We start from the raw sequence: 21783 nt of genomic DNA, 5'->3' as shown, positions 1-21783 counted from the left end.
AGAGAGAAAGAGGGAGAAAGAGAGAGAGAGAAAGAGGGAGAAAGAGAGAGTGAGATGGTGTTCTCTTATGGTAAAAACGAGGATAATAATGTGAATGCTTATGCTTGCCGAAGCTTGGAACAAGGTTCAGGATACGATCGAGAAATCGGCTCGTTCGAAGGAGGACATGCCGTGATCCATGAGCAGATGTTTCCATAGCCATGCTAAGATCATTGTCCTCCTCATCGATACCGACTATCTTCTTCTTCTTCTTCTTCTTCTTCTTCTTCTTTTTTTTCTTCTTCTTCTTCTTCTTCTTCTTCTTTTTCTTTTTTCCCCTTCCCCCCGTTCTTTTTCCTCTCATCCATATTCTCGCTTCAATTTGATTTAATCCAATCGAAAAGAACACATCCTCCTCGTCGAATGAACGTTTCTTCCATTAGGAAAATTTCTATCTCTTTATGCAGTTCGAGTACACATTAGAAATCTCTTTTACGAGATTTACATCTATATTAATTATGCACGTACGAAGTTTTCGATCGAAAAAAATAAATGAAATAACAAATCTTTGGAGTATTAATCGATTTTTTTGTGACTGAAGATTTGATTTAACTTTTCTTTTTTTTCTTTTCTCTCTCTCTCTCTCTCTCTTTTCTTTTTCTTTTTGCTCATTTCTTTTCTTTTTCTTAATCTGATAAAAACCTGAATGTACAATTTATATATACGTATATATATATATATATGTATGTATGTATATACATGTTAATTATTATATTATATCTACAGTAATTGACTCTCTCTCCTTCTCTCTCTCTCTCTTATTTAAAAAAAAAAAAAAAAAAAAAAAAAAATAAAACATATTATCTATATGAACCGATATAATTATACGAGAATATTATATACTCGTTAATTATTGAATTATACTTTATACGTAATTAATCTAATTGGGACTATTATAAGTTAAAATAATTAAATAGAATTATTTCGAACGTAATAATATTCTACATCGTACTTTGAAATATTAATCAATGGTACCTGTCTCACATAAGGGCTTAAGCTGTCTACATAGACACACGTACACACACACACACACACACACACACACACACATATTTATATATACACATAACATGATTCCACGTATCGTCGATGATCACTCTTAGAGAAAGACCCTATCCCAGCCTAACTCACCCCACACCCAACACCCCATACCCCCCACTCGTGCATTCGTTGAGTACCCGACTTAAATTTCATCGATATCTCTAGTAGTAAGTAAGGTAAAAACACCCCTCTGATATATACTATAGATTTCATCCCCATTGCTATTATCCCCCCATTAAATTCTCGAATCACGTTCGATTTAAAGGAAAAAAAAAAAAAAAAGAAGAAAAAAAATTAAGAAAAAAAAAACAGCAAGAAAGAAAGAAGAGTACGTTGTTTATTTGTTAGAGTAACTAAAAAAAACTGATCAAAAAAAATAAAGAGAACTTCTTTTTTCTTCCTTTTTGTTTTCGAAGAACGTTCATTCCTTTTCTTTTCTTCTCTTTCTTTCCTTTTTTTATATTTTTTTTTTTTGTTTTATTTTTTCTGCGCTATCGTCCCTTCAATCATCCGAGACAAATAGTATTTCACTTTCGCACGAATATCAAATCAAAAGACGATGCGGGTATCATCGATTGAAATAAAGAATAATAATAATAATAATAATAATAATAATAATAATAATAATAATAATAATAATAATAATAATAATAATAATAATAATAATAATAATAATCGTAATCGTAATCGTAATCGTAATCGTAATCGAGTGATGGTAGGCATTTCGAAAAAAATAAACGTTTCATTGACTATCGTACGAATAGGCGCCCAGTCGTCCTTAGCATCACCATATGACCGCACAAAGAGGTAACAAGTGCGCGATATGTACCGAAATAATAATCTAACAATACTCTAGTTAACCGAACCAGCCACAAAACTCGTCTTCCCCTTCGTCCAAAGGGATGTCTCAGGGGATGTTTCGCCCTTCTGTAAAAAAAAAAAAAAAAAGAAAGAAAGAAAGAAAGAAGGACCGTATCCTACTGTGAGAAAGAGAGACAGAGAAAAATAGAAAGAGATAGTGATAGAGATAGATAGACAGAGAGAGAGAGAGAGAGGGATGGAAACAGGAAGAAATGGATAACGTGTGAGAATCAAAGAGAGAAAGAGATAAAGAGAGTTGCATCTGTTACGACTCTGTCAGCCAACAGAGGTGTGTGTCTGTGTAAAACACGCTTCATATCGTTTCTCAATAAGGGGTGGGGATAAGTATACGCAACCCCCATTGTGAAACTCCCATCTCAACTACTCTCTCTCTCTCTCTCTCTCTCTCTCTCTCTGTCTCACTCTCTCATTCTTACTTACTCTCTTACTGTCTCACTTTCTCTAAAGAATCGTTTTTTGGTCAATTCCACCTAGCACGAAGGGTATAAATATAAAAAAAAAAAAATGGCTAGATAAATCGCAAATCAAACTAATACTCTCGGGGGAAAGGATAGCGAGAGAGAGAAAAAGAGAGATAGAGAGAGAGAGAGAGAGAAAGAGAGGAAGATAGTAAAGAGAGGGTAGGAAAAACCGCATGGGATGTATAGGAAAAAAAAAAAAAAGTATGGGTTTAAGTGTCCGTGAAAAATTTACTGTCACCTCTTCATTAGATGAACTTACAGGATTTTTCCATTATCCTCTTATCATTATTTCTCTTTTTATTCGACATACCGAACTACATAGCAATGGCCTAGTTCGAATGTGTTTACTTTTCGTTTCTTTTCTTTTCTTTTTCACTCTTCCTTTTTTTTTTTACTCTTTGTCGTTCCTAAAACACGGAAGCAACAACACTTTATTCCCATATCTCGACTGAGAGATTGGATGCATCCTATCGGTTTTTCTTTGTTTTTTCTTTTTCTTTCTTTCTTTCTTTCTTTTTCTTTTTTTTTTTTTCTTTTTTTTTTCATTTTCTTCTTATACCAAACGTCAGAACACGTAGATAGTTACTCTTCGAACGTTGGATGAATTTTATCGTCATGTTTTGCGGCGCCGTTATTTTATGTCCAGTCGCTGTTTCTAATCCGGTAATGCGCCGTCCAGAAATTGAATTTTTCCTAAAAAAAAAAAAAAAAAAAAAAGAAAGAAAAAAAAATAAAAGAAAAAAAATTTCGCGCACGAGGGAGATATTTTTCGAATTTATTTTTCTTTTTTTCTTCCTTTTTTTTTCCTTCTTCTTCTTCTTCTTCTTCTATTCCTTATTTCGCACGTATCATCGAAAAATTGAATTTTTTTCCAAGGAATTTTTATTTGCGATAAATATATGAATAGGAGAAAGTTGCAATGGTCCATTTATAATTTGGAAAAAAAGATAGGAAATAAATCCATTTGTTAAAGAAGGGTGAAGGAGGGTTTGCCACCACGAACACCGAAGGAAACAGCTGTGAGGAAGCAGGTGTGTCGTGACGTCAGTCAACGACACACGCAGTGCGCGTGGCCAACCGGACGTCCTCGGATGTGAAATATATTTTTGACACGGGTCCTTCCATTTTAGAAAAGTCAAAAATCTCCCCCGTATATCCAAAATATAACAAATATTTCTCTTACTTTACTGTCTCATGTGTTCTCAATCTTTATTTTTTTTTTATTTATTCTTTTTTTTTTTTTTTTATTTTATTTTCTTTGCTTCGTTCTTTTTTTTTTTCTTCAAATTTTACACAAGATATTACAATTTGTTTTCATTCATCAATAAGAATATTTTATAAGTGTTATTTAATATCATAAAACTCTTGAAAATTTTATTCACGCCTGTGATATTTTTTTAATTTTTTCCAGTTAATATAATTGAATTGTGTAAATTTTAAATAATTGTTTATCAGTAAAAACATACCTTAAACGTTGATATGAAAAAACCTGAAAAAAAAAAAAATATATATATATATATATATATATATATATATATACATATTTTTTCGATTGCGATCAGAATTAATCGAATTTAATGTAAGATTTATTTTCTTTGAATAGAACGAAATTTTTAATCGATATCGCGGGAAGAAAATTTTACGTCAAATTTTTTATATATCAAAGATTTATAAGAGTCCAGTTGAACATTTTATTTTATGAAAGTGGCAACGAAAGTGTCAGACTATCTTGTATACGTTTCTTCTTAGTACGGCTTAATACTACCCACATGTATAAAAAAAAGAAGAAGAAAAAGAAGAAGAAGAAAAAAGAAAAAAGAAGGGGAAAAAAAAGAAAAGAGAAGTAACTTTCGAAAGGAAGTAAAGATTTAAGAGAGGGAGATTGAGAGCAATATCTACCTTATCTCAAAAGCTTCGATATTGACTTCTTAATCCATGCTTCTCGTGAAGACGAATGATCCTTCCAATTTCTTTCGAAATTTCTATCGAACAAATTTGCACTTTATGTATATATATATATATATATATATTTACATATATGGGTAGGGTGATATATATGTATATATATATATAAAGTGTTATATATAATATTGAATATATTATATTGTTTTTTTCAAATTTATATTATGTATATATTCCATATAAAATACAAGTTTATTTGATGGAAATTTCAGATATACGCGTATATATACTTTGATAAAAAAGAATTTCACTCCATAACGCCATAATAAACGTGTATTTTATAGAAAAGAAAAAGAAGAAAAAAAAAAAAAAAAGAAAAAGAAAAATAGAAAATAACTTTCTTGATCCTCTCTTTCTCTCTCTTTTCTCTCTCTCTCTCTCTCTCTCTCTCTTTCTCGTCAAACCTGAATTCCCTTAGAAACGATCTTCCGAAAAATATCTGACATAAAAGCCAGGTGGGTCAGGTAGAATCGTTTCAGTGAAAAAAAAATGCTTTACCTGCCTTGGAACACCTTTTACGGGATATTCACAAAGCACCGTACTTATGGCACACGCGATTCCGTCCTTTTACGAGCGGCAAAGGCTCGATGCAACAATGTTCCGGTAACAGTATTTCAACGACTACAATATTCAAAATAATATCTTAAGCGTGAGTTCTTTGCGTCCGCGTCCTCATTCTCGTGGTTCATCCTTTGATAAAAATAAATTTCAGAGAAAAAAGAGAGAGAGAGAGAGAGAGCGAAAGAAAAATAGAGAGAAAAAGAGAGAGGGAGAGAGAGAGATAGATATAAAAACTATCTACCTCGAAACATATGGCCCTTCGTTCTTTTTTTTATCACATAGCAGTGAAAAACCGTCGAGGCATTATAAAGTACATAAAAAAAATTTTTAATGTCGATTAAAAATTACCTCGTGAAAATAAACACTTCATTTATTTCTAATAAGAATTCGTATCTTTTGAGATTTCAATTCGAATCCTTTGCTACTACGAAACAATTCGAATGATTCAATAAATACAAAAGGATGTATTATTTTATACGATATCATTCGATTGTTTCTTCGTGATTTTTTTCAAAATCTAATTCCTAAAAATCAAATTTTTCCAAAATCCATATCTTTCTCGGCTAATTTTCCTTTTCTTTTTCTTTTTTTTTCTTTTCTTTTCTTTACAAATCGCAAAATCGTTCCTAGTGCTCGTAATTATACGATCTGAAAAAATAAAAAAGAAAGAAAAAAGAAAAAAAAAAGAAAAATAATAATAATAATAATAAGGAAAAAAAATAAATAAAAAACAAATTAATCTCGATAAAATGTAATTGATTTTTATGAATTAAAACCTAGAAACTTTTGATTCGTACTTTATCTCGATTAAAGACGACGTCCGCGGGATAAAGTCATTTCAAGTCATTCATAAACTGAATTACCGGTGTCTTTTATAAACGAGGGAGGTGGGGGAAAGAAAAAAAGAAATAAGAAAAAAAATTCATAAATTCATACCGATAATTAATAACACAATACGAATAACACCAACAATAACAATAATAACAACTTGACAAGTTACGAAGAGTAATTAACATAATATGAATAATTACATCGATAATGGAGGTATTCGTTGTTTGTAGATTTAAACCCAAGGAAAATGTGAGAAGGCAATTTGAAAGATTTAATAAGCAAGAGAGAACGTGAGAATGTTTATCCAAACTTTTCTAAATAAGGATCGTCAAAATTCGTTCAAGATAACTAATACAAAAATATACATATACGTAAATATATACCCATAATTATGAAATTGATCTAAATCATATATTTCTTCTTTCGATACATTTGAAGGATTACATTTAAATAAATTAAATAAGATTATTATATTATCTAACATTTTAATTTAGAATTTTATTAATCTTGATTAATGAAAATATATTATTATTAATATGAAATTTCGTCTCGAAATCTGAAACGAAAACGTTTTTAACGTTTCAACTGACATCAATCATTATCATAATTATAGACATATAATGTATATTCTCTTACTGATCGACGATTAGTAATATAAACTAAAAATAAAAATGTGAATACATTTTGTATTATAAAAGTATATACATACATTTTCATCACGATTTATGTTTGTATCAAAGATCCTTCCTTTATTTTTTTTAGATCGAATAATGATTGAAGGATTTACATAGAATCTTTTTCTCTCTCTCTCTCTTTTTCGTCTCCTTTCATCGATAGATGTCTACCGACAGTGTCAATCTTAAATACGAAAAGAAAAGGAAAGACCTAGTAGTTTGTAAAGAAAGGGGTCGGCTGAAGTTAAACCAAACTGAACAGGATGCCAACAGATGGTCGAATAACCACGTGTTCGTTCTCTCAAGAACCTTTCCTCCTCGTCGTTCCTTTGCCCATAGGGTTGCTCCATTAAATGCACACGCGTGTGTGCATCAGGTTCCATACATCGCTTAGCTATTACCCTTTGAAATTATATTTCGTGGATATCGCTATAGAAAAATAATGCATACGTGTCGAATGAATTTTTACTATAATATATATACACACATATATATATATATATATATATATATATATATATATGTGCGTGTGTGTGTGTGTATATATATTATATTATAGAAAATACAAATTTCGAGAATAACTAGGAAGGATTTGACAACATAAGATGATATAGACGATATTCGTTTCATACAGATTTTTATTCTTATGAATATATGGATCACTGTATTATTACTAGAAATCTGATAATCCATTTAACTCGTTATTAATAGTTATCAGATTAGTACGCTTGAAGATTTAATAAGATAATATATTGAAGAAAAATTACAAAAAAAAATATATATATATATATATAATGTATAATATATAAAATATATGTATAATCTGTATGTCGAATTATAATATTATTAATCGAATTAATCGGATTACATATATACGAAATACACATTATTTATATATATTATTTTGAAGAAAGAAAAGTTATCTTTTGAAGTCGATAAAAGATCTCTAAATAATTATCTATTCTTCTTCCTCGGTATTATCCTCGTAAGTGTGTCAGTCGTTAGAAAAAAAAAAAAAAAGAAGAAGAAGAAGAAGAAGAAAAAGAAGAAGATGAAAGAAATATCGACGCGTATGACGCGATAGAAAACGGAAAAACATCTGCCAGTTTTTGGATGGGATCCCTCGATGCTACCGAAAGAAAAATCATTTTATAGGGAGCTAAGGTTCCTTTGTAACGGCGACTTACGGATACATAGAACCCGAAAGGACCACGGAGGATTCCTTTTGTGCAACATGTGGCCGGCACGTGTTTTCTCCTATGGGGTAAGAGAGGGAGAAGGAAGAGAAGAAGAAGGATAAGGATAAGGAGACGTATAGGACACACCGGCGCACGATTTCTACGAGGATCTTTATAAGATGGAATCTTTGACGATATGTACTGGACCAAAACTATATATATATATGTATATATATATATATATATATATATACATATATATATACGGAATTCTTTATATACCTGAAAGGTCGATGATACTACTCTCGTAAATGGTCTATCCGTTATTTCTATGGGTCGACCAACGGTTGTCGACTTTATACACGTTCGAATAATATTATTATAGATACGATATAAGTATTTCTTTTATTTTCTATTTTTCATGTTTTTTTATTCGGACTTTTTTTTCTGTTTTTTTTTGAAATCGTTATATTCATTTTTATAATCAACGTTTGAACGTACTTATGATCAATCGTATTTATTAATGTCTATTATTAATTTGTTTTATTATTAATTTGTAAATTATTATTTAAACAAGTTCATTGCATTCCATTCGTCATATATATCAATGTTCATGATCAATCTTATTTGCCGTCGTATTAATTGATTTATTTTAATTCTCTTTTATTATTATTTTTATTACTTTTATTTAGTCAGTTATATTTTGCAATCATGGTAATTAATGTTCATAATTGAAATGAATTGTTTTAATCAATACATTTATCACTTATCGTAAATCATCAAAGTATTGAAATATCATCGAAATATTTATATTTAAATTATATTTATTACACTAACGAAAGAATCGACATATTTTTTATTAAATATAAATATATAATTTACGATTAAATTATAAACTATATATACTCGTTGCATTAAATTTCATTTGTTTAATTATAGATTATATACTTGTCAATGAATCATAAGTATTAAACGTATAATACAAAATTAATTACAATCGATAATACATTCCATTTCATAATAGTAATAATAATAATAATAATAATAATAATAATAATAATAATAATAATAATAACAGTAGTATTAATCTTCTTTCGATTATACAAAACATAATCGCACGACCGGATAAATCATTCTGGTAGTTCCTATGAGAACTTTCGATTTTCTCTCTTTCTCTCTCTCTCTCTCTCTCTTTTTCTTTTTCTTTTTCTCCTTCTTAGGACGAAACGCAAATATAAATCTTCCATACAAGGAACCGAGCGAGACAATCAATGTAAGCACATATACACTACCCTTTACATGAACTTTAAACTGTGGTAGTAGAAACGTGTACACACTTCCTGTACCGCGTCTCTCTTTTCACCGTCTTTTTCTCATTCAGTTAAAGAGGGTGGGATTTCGATTCTCCCTGTAATCCTGCTCGATCCTTGCAAAAGAAATCCTGTGCTTTGTAAGAAGACTACCTCTCTCTCTCTCTCTCTCTCTCTCTCTCTCTCTCTCTCTCTCTCTCTCTTTCTCTCTCCCTCTCTCTCCCTCTTTCTCTTCGGATTTCTTGGGACTTTTCTAAAGAAGATAACCTTGTACCTTCTCCCGCGGCAAACGCACGCAAGTTCTTGGAAAACAGAAGGAAAGCAGAAAATGGTTAAGCGTTAAAGCTAAGTAACTCTCACGAAGGTCAGCTGGCTTAAGGTGAAAAGAATATAAAAGAATAGGAAAGAGAAAGCGAGAGAGAGAGAGAGAGAGAGACAGAAAACGAAGAAAGAGGGGAAAAAATAAAAAGAACAAAAAAGAAAAAAAAAAGAAATGGTGGCCCTTCAATGATTTAACAGTCAAATATAAACGTCCGAGAGGATGTGGGATACTTGTTTCCCACGACATCATTTACCCGATCGTCCGCAATCTTACTTACATACGTTCTCTGAGCATCCACTACGAATTATGTAATTTCCCTTTTCGTGCGGTCCGTTCGTTCATAGGGATCCGTGGGGTCGTAATAATAAATGCATAAGATTCGAGAGGAGGATGCTAACGCCAACGTTTTCTCACTTATCCCTTTATCTTCTTATACGGACAATATGGGAGGGGTGGGAGGGGGGAAGAGTGGCTTAAAGGGAAGTGGAGGGGGCGGCGGATACGAAGATTTACATGAAAAAAATTTCGTCGAGAGAAACTTCGTATTTCGTACGAACATACGAATATTCTTTCTTTTTTCTTTTTATTTATTTATTTATTTATTTTTTATTTTTTTATTTTTCATTGTTTTTTTTTCTTTTTTCTTTTTTCTTTTCTTTTCTGTTAAGACTAAGATCTATCAAGGAGAATACTTATTTGACTTTTTTACTTCACATACTATAGATATACTTAACACCCTCTTCTGTCGAGATATTCGAAGCAAAGATAAAGTTTCTTTTTCTTTTTTGTGTGTTTCTTTTTTTTTCTTTTTTTTTTTTTTCAATTTTTTTCTTCCCCTCTCTTTGGCCCGCCCGCCCTCTTTTTTTTTCCTCTCATAGAAACATAACACTTTCTTTGAAAAAGACGAATAACTTATCTTTTTTTTTTTTTTTTTTTTTCCATAGAACGAGAAAAGTAACACTTACTTTGGTAATGTCGAATATATTTCATATATTTAATTATTTTTAAATGTTTCAAAGAAGTTAATGTTATTGAAATCTTTTTTTACAAAAAAAAAAAAAAAAAAAAAAAAAAAAAAAAAAAAAAAAAAAAAATAGAAAAAAAAAGAAAGCTTATAAATCTCTCTTTTACGATTATTTATGAATTACTTCGAACTTATCATATAAAGATTTATACGCATACACATAATCTCTATCTTTTTATTTCTTTATTTTATATTATTTATTTATTTATTTATTTTTTTTTTTTTTTCTTTAAATTAAAATAATCTTTCAATCGAAATGAATTTTTCCTCTTTCGATCAACTCTTTGAATATTTTTTTTTTTTTAATCGATTCGACAGATAGATAAAAATTGTATCGCCATAATTGTATTTCATTCAAAATACTTTCTTTCGAAGTGCCTCTTGACGAAGAGGCTGAAAAAATGCTTATCACTATGGAATGTGAGATATAAGCGTTCGTGGTATCTCATTCAAGTTGCTCGATTGAGTCCGAACATTCTTTATACTCTTTCACGAGTCGTCAATTGATTCAATACAATAACATATAAGTCATTATAACAAAAGTCATCGATAACAAATTGTTGTTTTCATTTTAAGAAAAGAAGAAAAAAAATCGTGGAATAATAATAATAATAATAATAATAATAATAATAATAATAATATAACAAAATAAATTGATCATTTAACAATAAGTTAAACTTACACTATATATATATATATATATATACATCTGTAATAAATATCATAAATTGAAATCTAAAATAACAAATAATAGCATTGATAAAAATGTAAGAAATACGAAATAAGAAAAATAACATAAAATATTTTAAATATTAAAACTTCGTCGATTCTATCGAACATAATCGCATGTAATGTGTAAATACTTATATTCAAAATTAAACGACAAGTTTTACTTTCGGGTACGTCCTTCGCGGGTGTCGTCGAGACACTTTCTCGACCGACCCCGTTTCGTTGAAGCATAAAAGCCAATTTTCTGCTCGGCCCTTCGACCTTCAACATCTGAACTTTCTCACAAAGCTGCCGGACGAACGTAACTTTCCCATAGTCGTCGTAGAAAATAGATTTTATAATAGTGACCGCATACACTTACATACATATATACCGTAGTAAATATACTAAACGTGTGTGCTTAAACATGTGTGCTTTCGGGTTTGGTCTCGTTTCGATTTCAACCCTCAGAATATATATATGTATATATATACATATCTTTCTCTCTCTCTCTTATCATCGTCATCGTTGACGATGACGACGATAGACGAGGGGTGAATGAATCTCATCGATGTGGTCCATGCGGTCTAGTAAACGAAACGAAACGGGAGTATCAATAGCTCGTTAAACTCGAAAGAGAGAAGTGTAGTAGTAGTAGTAGTAGTAGTAGTAGTAGTAGTAATAGGAATAGTAATAGTAATAGTAATAGTAGAGAGTCGAGTGAGAAGAGAGACCGTTACCGCGATTGAAATTTATTTAAAACGGCATGCATCGTGTCCTTCGGGGGTTACAAGAGTCGGGAGGGTTAGATTCACCCTTCGTGTGAATCGCGAAAATGGAGCACAGGTTGTACACGAGTATATTTGAGCCTCTCGAGTCAAGTGCACGGAAGATTAAATTTCCTTTTCTCGATGGAGATCGACCGAGAGGAAAATATAAAGGGAAATGCATTTTTTTTTATACGATGCTTAACCACACGCCCAAATGATATTTAACTCTTTTTTTTATTTCTATCCTGCTTTCTTTCCTTTTATTTATTTATTTATTTATTTTTTATTTGTATCTGTGAAAAAGAAAAAACAAATTATTTAACATAAAACCTTATTACATTACAACTTACTAATGAATACACGCATATATACGTATATGTATGTATATATATATATATATATATAAATATATTAATATATCAATCTACTATGATTATATTAATATCATAATACTTTACATTAAATTATTATATTAATATTAAATATTAAATTATATCAATATACTATGCAATATTATATAATATTTTTAACACTACAATATCAAAAATTATTAAAAATATAACAAAATGTATTGCATTGACAATACGCATTAATTATTTTTAATAAACGAATTTATTTTCCAATAAGAAATTAATAATTAATTTTGTAGTACAGTTACGTGACCTTGAAGAAAAGATAATAAATCTATATAATATAAGATAATCCTTTGTACCATTGACAATGACATCTTAATTATTCTTCCATCGTCCATCATTACTTTCTCTGTAAAACCTTCCCCTTCCCTTTTCATCTCAGCTATTCCCCAACCCTACGTCCCTTTTTTTTTTTTACCTTGCAAGCATTTATCGCGATTTTTACGACGATGTATATACATACATAAGTCTTTCGTGTTCATTCTACCGTTCGGTATTTGCAAATATATAATTTAGCGTGGGAAACTGCATGCAATAAGTCTATAAGATGTTTCATGGTAAGAAAAAAAAAAAAAAGAAAGAAAGAGAGAGAGAGAGAGAGAGAAAAAAAAGAAAATAAAAACTTTTCTCTTTGTAACGAGTCGTTAAATGCACTCTCTATTACAGGTAGGTCACGGTCAGTGATTTTTATCGTTGGTTTGTTGTTATTGTGATTGTTATTGTTATTGTTGTTGTTGTTGTTGTTCTTATTATTTTTATTATTATTGAAAGAGATTGAAATTAGTACAGCTATTGTCTTGGACAACATAATATACTATGGTAGATTGTGATGATGAGGGAAATAAGTGAGGGGAGATGAGGTGGGAGGAGGAGGGTGGGGCGACGGGCCGGGTTAGACTGAAATTCACGTTCACAGGGTCTCCTCTGTCAAGTGCACGGAAGATTAAACTTCCTGTCGTTGCAATGTCGCTTCGGTGGCTCCGATTTCATCGACCACCATTCTCTCTCTTTCTCTCTCTTTCTTTTTCTCTTTCTGTCTCTCTCTCTCTTTCTCTCTTTTTGCGTTTGTAGACAAATTTATACTTGACGAGAGGAAAGAGTAATCGGACGCACAAATTTTATTCCTTGAATGAAGGAATGAAAAAAAAAAAAAGAAAAACAAAAAAAACTTTATCTAGGAAATCAACGATTAAAAAAGAAAAGAAAGAAAGAAAGAAGGGAAAACAGTGAGAATTAGAAAAATAAAAAAAATTAGAAAAATAAGAATTCGAAAAGATTGGTACAAATTAAAGTATGATCGAACAAAAATTAATCGAGGAATTAAATATATTCCCGGATACGTTGCTTTTCTTCTTTGTTTTTTCTTTTGTTTTTTTTCTTTTTCTTTTTTTTTTTTTTTTTCTTCTTTCATAATCTCCGTATAGGTATATGCGCATGAACATACGTATGGTACGTGTTATAGTATATACTCGTAAATATATCGCATTTGAAAAAGATATAAAATTTTGTATAGAAAATGAACGATTAAAAAACAACGCGAGTTCTTTTTTTTTTTTTTCTCTTTAATAACTCGACCATATATTCGTTGACTATTTCAATCGAGAATAAGCATTTTTCTAGATGCAATGCTTTTTACATTTTTACCAAAGGATATATCTTTCTTTTTTTCTTTTTTTTTTACGATCTGCATAATATACATATACATATACATATATATATATATATATATATATATATATATATATATGCACATAGTACATACTTTGCAAAGGGAATGGGTTAGAATGAAAGGCGTCTGTCTATGCTGTTGATTGCGTTGTGTGTCTACTTTAACCAGGTAAAAAAGCGTTCCTCTTTCTGTCTGCGAATAAAAATAGGGCCCTCGAAAAGGAACGTATATGTAATAGAAAGTCGGCCTAAGTTTTATTAAATGAACGAAAAGAATTAAAGGGGCCATTGCCATAATAGCATATCACCGTGATATAGCCGATATCTATTATTATTATCTGCTCGAATGCGTATATGCATTTCACTGCATTTTTTTTGCCCCGTTGGTCTTTCTTATCCCTTACGTGTATTTTCAACACATAATATATAAACATTTATTGATATTAAATAAAGTATATAAATAAATTTTTTATAATATTTATGTATTTAAATACATAAATATTTAATATATATATATATATATATATATATATATATATATATATATATATATACTTCGACGTTATTAATCGCGTGCACAACGTAATTACATTCTACCTGTATTTCTTCGAAACAATTCGATCTTCTTTAAAAAAAAAAATAAATAAATAAATAAAGAAAATAAATAAATAAATAAATATATCTTATTATTTATTTAAATTTATAAAAAAAATGAATAAGAAACTTTACAACATTTTTATTATTTATTAAAATAAATCTATGCTTTTCAAATAATGAAAAGTATAAATCTCGCATTGTTTCACATTTCAAATGATATTAACTTCCGGTCAAAAAAATTTCTTTATATATATATATATCGTCTTTATCTTCTCGATGCAAAAATTCTTTAATATCCGTTTATATTGCGAGAACAATTTCACTGTAAAACAATGTGAAATTATACAGTTTAAAAAAGAATACAGTTAAAACCGAAAGTTAAAGCTAATTCTATTCGGGCAAATTAACGCTAATAAAATGCGATTAACGCCATAGCCCTCTTATCCTTCCCTCACTCTTCCGCCCTCCTACCTCATTCCATCGTTTCCGTGACGAATGAGAAAAAGAAAAAAGAAAGGAATAACAAAAAAAAAAAAGAAAAAAGAGAGAGAGAGAGAGAGAGAACAAAGAAAATGCGCAACGAACACCTCCCGTGAAATTTCGTCATGCGATGAGAAATTCGCATTGGGAGAAGTTTTTTCAAGCGTCGCTCGTCTGAAAAGAGAAGAAGAAGAAAAAAAAAAAAGAGAAAAAAAAAAGAAAGAAAGAGAAGAAAAGAAAGAAATAAAAAAAGAACAAATAAACAAACAAACAAACAAAAAGATGAGAAATCCGCTTATCACGTGGGGACACGCGAGTCGATGAGAGAAACGATCTTCAAAAGCTCTTCTCTTCTTCTTCCTTGTTCACCCTCTCCATCTCCCCCACTCATTCTCTCTCTCTCTCTCTCTCTCTCTCTCTCTCTCTCGTTCTCGTTCTCATTCTCTTATTCCCTCTTTCCTATAGAGAACTACAACCACCTACATTGACGCAGTTGATCCCAATTGTGCGGTCATGATCTGCATTTCTCGTTTCATCAATTCTCTCGAATCTAGAGAGAGAGAGAGAAAAAGAGAGAAGATAGGAGAGATAGAGAGATAGAGAGGGAGGCGCGAGACCCTTCGAGGGGACAGTTTTCATTAGCATACACGATGTGAATAAAGGGGGAGAAAACGTTAGAATATTGCAGGCGACTTAACATAAGTCCAGGGGAGATACACCAATGGACGATGGACACTTGTTTTCAGATTAAAAATTATGTATTTAAATGGAGATTTATCGTCCGAATTCTTCTCAAAAATGTCAACGCCTTTCGAACAGAAAATGAAAAAAAAGAAAGTAAAAGAAAAAAGATCGATCAAATTTTTCAAATATAATATATACTAACTCGTGTGAAATTACGAATGTTTGAAACGATTAGTATCCTTCTATGATCGATTGATTGATTTATCATCGATCATGTCGAGATTAATTAAAGAGTTTGCATGCATATCTTAGATAAATAGATAGATAGATTGATAGATAATTCTAATGAAAATTAAATATGATATATTTAAAAAAAATATATAATTGAATCGAAAAAATATATAATTAGGTAATAATTGTAAAAATATGAAATAATAATTAAATCTGTATGTATTGAAAAAAAAAAAAATATATATATATATATATTTGATAGAAAAAAAGCAAATTGATTGACAAATAGTAATATAAAAATAATATGAAAATATATTCTAACATAGATGATTAAATTATAATAGAAAATAATTAGAAAATAATTAATAAATATTAAAGGAATACATGTCAGGAGTATTAGAAGAAGTGACTCTTTCGATTACTCATATGAAACGTATTACGAACACCGTTGGATTATCGATAAAGTTCGGAGAAAGGGAGAGACAGACGACGACACTTGAGATGCGATTATGGTAATTTCATCGAAACTCAAGAAGGTTCTTGGCTTGAGAAACGCGATTCCATAGTCTACGTTCTATACATGTTTAAGCAGCTTGAGTGAAATAGATTGGAAGTTGGTGACAAGATATGGGAAGAGGGAAGGATCAAAACTCTTTCTGTCTCTTTTTTTCTCTCTCTCTATCTCTATCTCTATCTCACTATTCAACAAATGAAATAAAATGATACTATTTTTTTTTTTTTATATCAATGAACACATGTCTATAACTATTTTTGTATCTACGTAAAAGTTATAAAATTTGTTAATTCTACAATAATATTAATTGTACTAATATAAAATATATTATACTTGATATAAGTTATATTTTATTATCGATCAACAACTTGTGTTTATGTTACGACGAAATGTAATCAAATTCAGATAAATACGTGACGTCAAAGTTACTTGGTGTTGAATTAAAAAAAAAAAAAAAAAAAAAAAAAAGAGGAAAGAAATTACATATAAAAAATATAATATTATAAACAAATCATTAATTTCAATATTCTCAAAAGACATTTCAATTATTTCAAAAAAGAATTCGACTGATGGAATAAACGAAGACAGTGGATAATCTGATTTAAAAGAAAAAAAAAAAAAAAAAAAAGAAGAAAAAAGAAAAAAGAAAGGAAGAAAGAGGAAAAAAAAAAGAACGAATCTACATGGAATCCCAATGAGGAGGAATCGAAGGGTCCGAACTTCGGGTCACGTCGTTGCGACCCCGTGTTATTATATAGACTGAGAAAATTGACGGGTTTTCACGCGCCATCATGGAAAAATGAGAAAGAGATAAAGAGAATGGATAGGATGAAGGCCAAGAGGGGGCTAGATGATGCACCAGCTAATATAAACATTATACCATTGGGACGGATTTACATCAGCAGGAGGCTTTTATTAGAGGGTCCAACGCGTTATATACATACATACGTATATACTTTCAATAGAAAAAAATCATCGTATATTATATCGCGCGGTCGTGTAACTTATACATACTATCATAACTCTTGACTATCATGGATGCCATATGTGAGGATAGAATTAGTTATAGAATCGGATCGATAGTTGCTATATCTTTTCTTGTTTTCTTTTTCTTTTTTTCTTCTTTTCTTTTTCTCTTTTTCTTTTTTTTTTTTCTTTTTTCTCTTTTTTTTCTTTTTTTCTTCTCTATATAAAAAAATATTATTTCGAATAAATCTACAATCAATTTTAATAAATTTCTATTGCACATGGTGCGTCATTAATTAAACGAATAAATATTTCGTTGATCAAATAGAAATGAATTTAAATAATTGTTATATCATTCGTTTATAACTGTTTCGTTACATTGTCATTAACGTTAGATTGATTTTTATTATTACATACGAACAATTACTATACCCTATGGATTTTCATTAATTAATATAAAGAACGTTTATGAGATAATTATCTCGATATTTTGATGATACGTAGATTGATTTAAACGATTGATCCTATTGATGTACAATAGTATTGCACGTTTCTATTTCCTATTCATATTTTTTTATATTGACCTTGGCCGACTATCGGCTAAACATTATGGTCTCCAGATTGTGCTATCTTAACTTTTTTTTCGTTCCGAGGATTTTTATTATGAAGTTGATAATAAAAGAATTCTAAGAATTGTAATAAATAAACTGTTCTAAAGATAACCCATTGATATCCTTTAAAATTGTATTCCAAGAAACGGAAGATCTCTTTGATATCTTTTGAAAACAAAATATATTTTGTTTCGAAAAATATATACATGTTCCTTTTTTTTCTTTTTCTTTTTATATAAAATCCTCAAGGACATTCTGTAAAGTGAAAAAAAAAAAAAAAGAAAAAAGAATTTTATATTCTAGTTAACGCATAGCATTTAATTGACAATGAAATTACCAATCCCAAATTAATTATGAATAATAAATAAAATTTCAGATGATTAATTTTATATTCATATAAAATAAAATGAATAAAAAAAAAAAAAAAAAAAAAAAATGGAGGAATGTTTGAATTTCTTCTTTTTTTTTTTTTTCTTTTTTTGTTTTTTCCCCCTTTTTTCTGATATCGATCGAATGGACAAACGTGGGGGAGGGAAAAGAAAAAAAAAATAGGTCGCGACGTAAAATTTTAACGTTAATTAACAAATAATAATTATCTGATTGATAAAAAAAAAATATATTAATAAGAGAAAATTTTGTTTTGCTTTCAGGGTTACGACACCTTCCAATACACAAACGTTAACATCACCCGGACGTATCAGCGGACCTATCGAAAGACTTTTAGTCGAACTGGCACTTTCGGTTCTTATCGTTTTGGCCCATTTTTCTGCGGAGACATCAAGGTCCTTATCCATTGGGATCTCCTCGAAGTCAGCCGGTGTTTTGGGCGCCGCATATACAGCTGCAACTCTCGTTTCGGTAAACAACTTTTCTTTTGTTTGTTTTTACACGTGTATGTTATTTATTTATTTCTTTCTCCCCCCCCCCTTCCCCTTTGTAATAAGAGTACGATTACATCAGATAATATATTAAATTTAATAAATGGTAAAGAGAAACTTTTCGAATCGTTACGTGACCTTATTTTATCGATGAATGATATCGATGATTATATATGTGGTATTAAAAAAAAGAGTAAAAAGAAAAAATCGATCATGCATCAGAATTGATATAATTATCGATAATATATATGCAAGAAAGAAAAAAAAATTGAGAAATACTGTAAATTGTACCGCGTGAACATATGTATTAAAGATATTAAAAATAAGGACATTCTTTCTCTCTTTCTTCCGTAACCAGTCTATCAAAAATTTCTCTCTCCCCGAATGTCTTTCGAATCGGTACGACATCCGCGTCTTTTGAGAGCACCTGCCGTAACTGCTACAGGAGCAACAGAGAGGGACTAGGAGAACTTGATCTCGGTCCCACCTGCTCCGGAACGAGTGTACAATGAACCTTCACGATCCAAAGAATACCGAAACTACCGTGCACATATTAAATACCAACCTTCGGTTTAAAAGAAAAAAAAAAAAAAAGAAGGAGAGAGAGGGAGAGAGAGAGAAAGAGAGAAAAAAAGAAAGTACGTAAGAAAAAAAGAAAAATCTTGTTATATTTTAAAGCTTCCACATCGTTTTATTTTTTTTATTCGAAATTTACTGAAATGTTAATATAACTTACACTATCTTTACCGTTTTAATTATAGAGTCCGTTCGTGAATCCAGCACGTGCTTTGGGACCTGCTTTTGTAATGAATCGTTGGGAAAATCACTGGGTTTATTGGGTCGGTCCTATATCGGGTGGTGCTGTCGCTGCATTGCTTCACGAATACGTTCTTAGTCCAAGAAGATCGAGAGATTCTCGTGAGATGGACGACGGTGATAATTCATCAATGAGATCGGACGAGGACACTTACGATGACTTGGACAAACCAAGTGGGCCAAAGTTTCCAGGAGCATATGCTACCTATCGTCCAGTTGCCGGTGCCTCCTCATCTATCTACAGTGCACCACCGACAGCATTGGAACGCGTAGAATCGATCTACGGAGGCACCAAGTCTCTTTATTGCAAATCCCCACCTTTAACTAGAGCGAATCTGAATCGTTCGCAAAGCGTTTATGCTAAATCGACGTCCGGTCCGCGGGATGGTTTGATGATACCAAAACCAGGCCCACTTGTACCAGCTCAAAGTCTTTATCCAATGAGAATAGGACAGTCCACTACGCAAAATGCAGGAAGGGATGGCCAACAGGCATTAACCGGTCCTAATCAATCATCCCAAAATCACAACAGTACCAATCAAAACATGCAGAATCAATTGCAACAATGTACGCAGAGTATATATGGCATAAGAGGAATATCGACGAGTCTGAGTACGCGGGAGAACGGAATTTATGGTATGTCGACGGGATCTAGTATATATGCTAGAGCACCTGTACCACCGCCTAGTAGCCAAAGCTCTCATCAATCTGGACAAAGCGGTCAATCCTCTACGCAAGGTCATCAACAGCAGCAACAACAGCAACAACAACAGCAACAGCAACAACAACAGCAACAGCAACAACAACAACAACAATCGCAGCAACAACAACAACATCCAAATGGCACGCTCTCAACCAATTCCGATAACGCAGCAAATTCGAGGAGACCCGAAAGCATGTACGGTCATGTATCAAGACGTAGCGATGATTCCGCTTATGGTAGCTATCAAGGTTCGACCAGAGGGAATTATGGTAAAGTTCCTGGTCCAGCTGGACCATCTAATGGACCACCTGGACCACCTCAGTATCGTGATCAAAATAGACCCAGTCCAGCAGGACCTCTTCAACAAAATCAGAATCAACAAAGTAACTTCCAAAGGAATTCACCGAATCCTCTTTACTGATCTTCCATGACTGCTAGCATTTCTGTACCGGATAAAGCCTATTGGAATCTACGAGCGGAACGTGCCATTTTATAAAACGTACCTCGTAAGCCTATGAATATGAGATCTATATAGAGGGCCCCGTACAGTTTATGCGAAAAACATTAATCGGATAATCGATTATGTAAGAAAATTTGATCAAGACTTTCTTCCCATTTCTTTGCTTCCTTTTCTTTTTGTTTTTCTATTTTTTGTTTTTGTTTTCTTTTTTTTTTTTTTTTTTTTTTTTTTTTTTTCCTTCCCTATGTTAACCGATCGTAATCGATTGATCGATTATAAGTGATTTTTAAAATCGTACCGACAATTAGTCTTATTAGAAATCTATTTAAGTACGTAAGTAAAATTCGTACGTACGATTCTATTCGATTTTGTATAACCAAGTATTGTACAATAGTCCTGTCCTATCGACAGAATATTATCATAGCGATGTTATTGATATAAATTTATAATAATAATAATAATGATGATGATGATCATACGTAATCGTGATCTTGAATGAAAAATTCAAGAAACATATGGATTTTGCAATTCAAATTCAAATTTTTTCCAAATCAAATTCACCCGTTTGCAAATCGATTTTTTTTTTTTTCTTTTTTTTTTTTTTTTTTTTTAATCAATATTATTCCTTTTCTTTTCTCTTTTTTTCTTTAATATTTATCCAGCTTTAATAATAAAAGATATAATCAATTCATAATATTCCAAAATATTTGTCATAATGTAAACGTGTTAATTGTTATCAATTATAAATTAAATTATCGATAATCAAAAGAAAAATCAAAACGCCAATAACGTCGAGTGAATTTCTTTGGCAAAAAGGGATGAATTTGAGGTGCATTAATATCTGTATTTAGTTCAATGTACGTAAAAAAAAAAAAAAGAGAGAAAAAGAAAAAAAAAAAAGAAAAAAGAGAAAAAAAACAAGAAAAAATATCTATACCGAATACGTAAACTGTATGTATATTTTCTCGATACAAAAAAAAAAAAAAGAAGAAGAAAAAA

At 30.7% G+C, this 21783-nt stretch overlaps 1 protein-coding gene across 2 annotated transcripts in view; it reads left to right on the top strand.

The window, feature by feature from the left end:
• Positions 1-21705, top strand: part of LOC124954140 (neurogenic protein big brain-like) — a 27790-nt gene extending 6085 nt beyond the window's left edge. For both annotated transcript variants that reach the window (XM_047506598.1, XM_047506599.1), the window contains 2 exons: positions 18578-18785; positions 19567-21705. In XM_047506598.1, coding sequence (XP_047362554.1) covers positions 18578-18785; positions 19567-20745 — 1387 coding nt within the window. In that variant the 3' untranslated portion in view covers positions 20746-21705. The remainder of the gene's footprint in view (positions 1-18577; positions 18786-19566) is intronic.
• The last annotated feature ends 78 nt before the right edge of the window (positions 21706-21783 follow it).

This window comes from Vespa velutina, chromosome 14 (assembly GCF_912470025.1).
Source record: "Vespa velutina chromosome 14, iVesVel2.1, whole genome shotgun sequence".
Taxonomy (NCBI): domain Eukaryota; kingdom Metazoa; phylum Arthropoda; class Insecta; order Hymenoptera; family Vespidae; genus Vespa; species Vespa velutina.
This window is presented reverse-complemented; position numbering and strand designations above follow the sequence as displayed.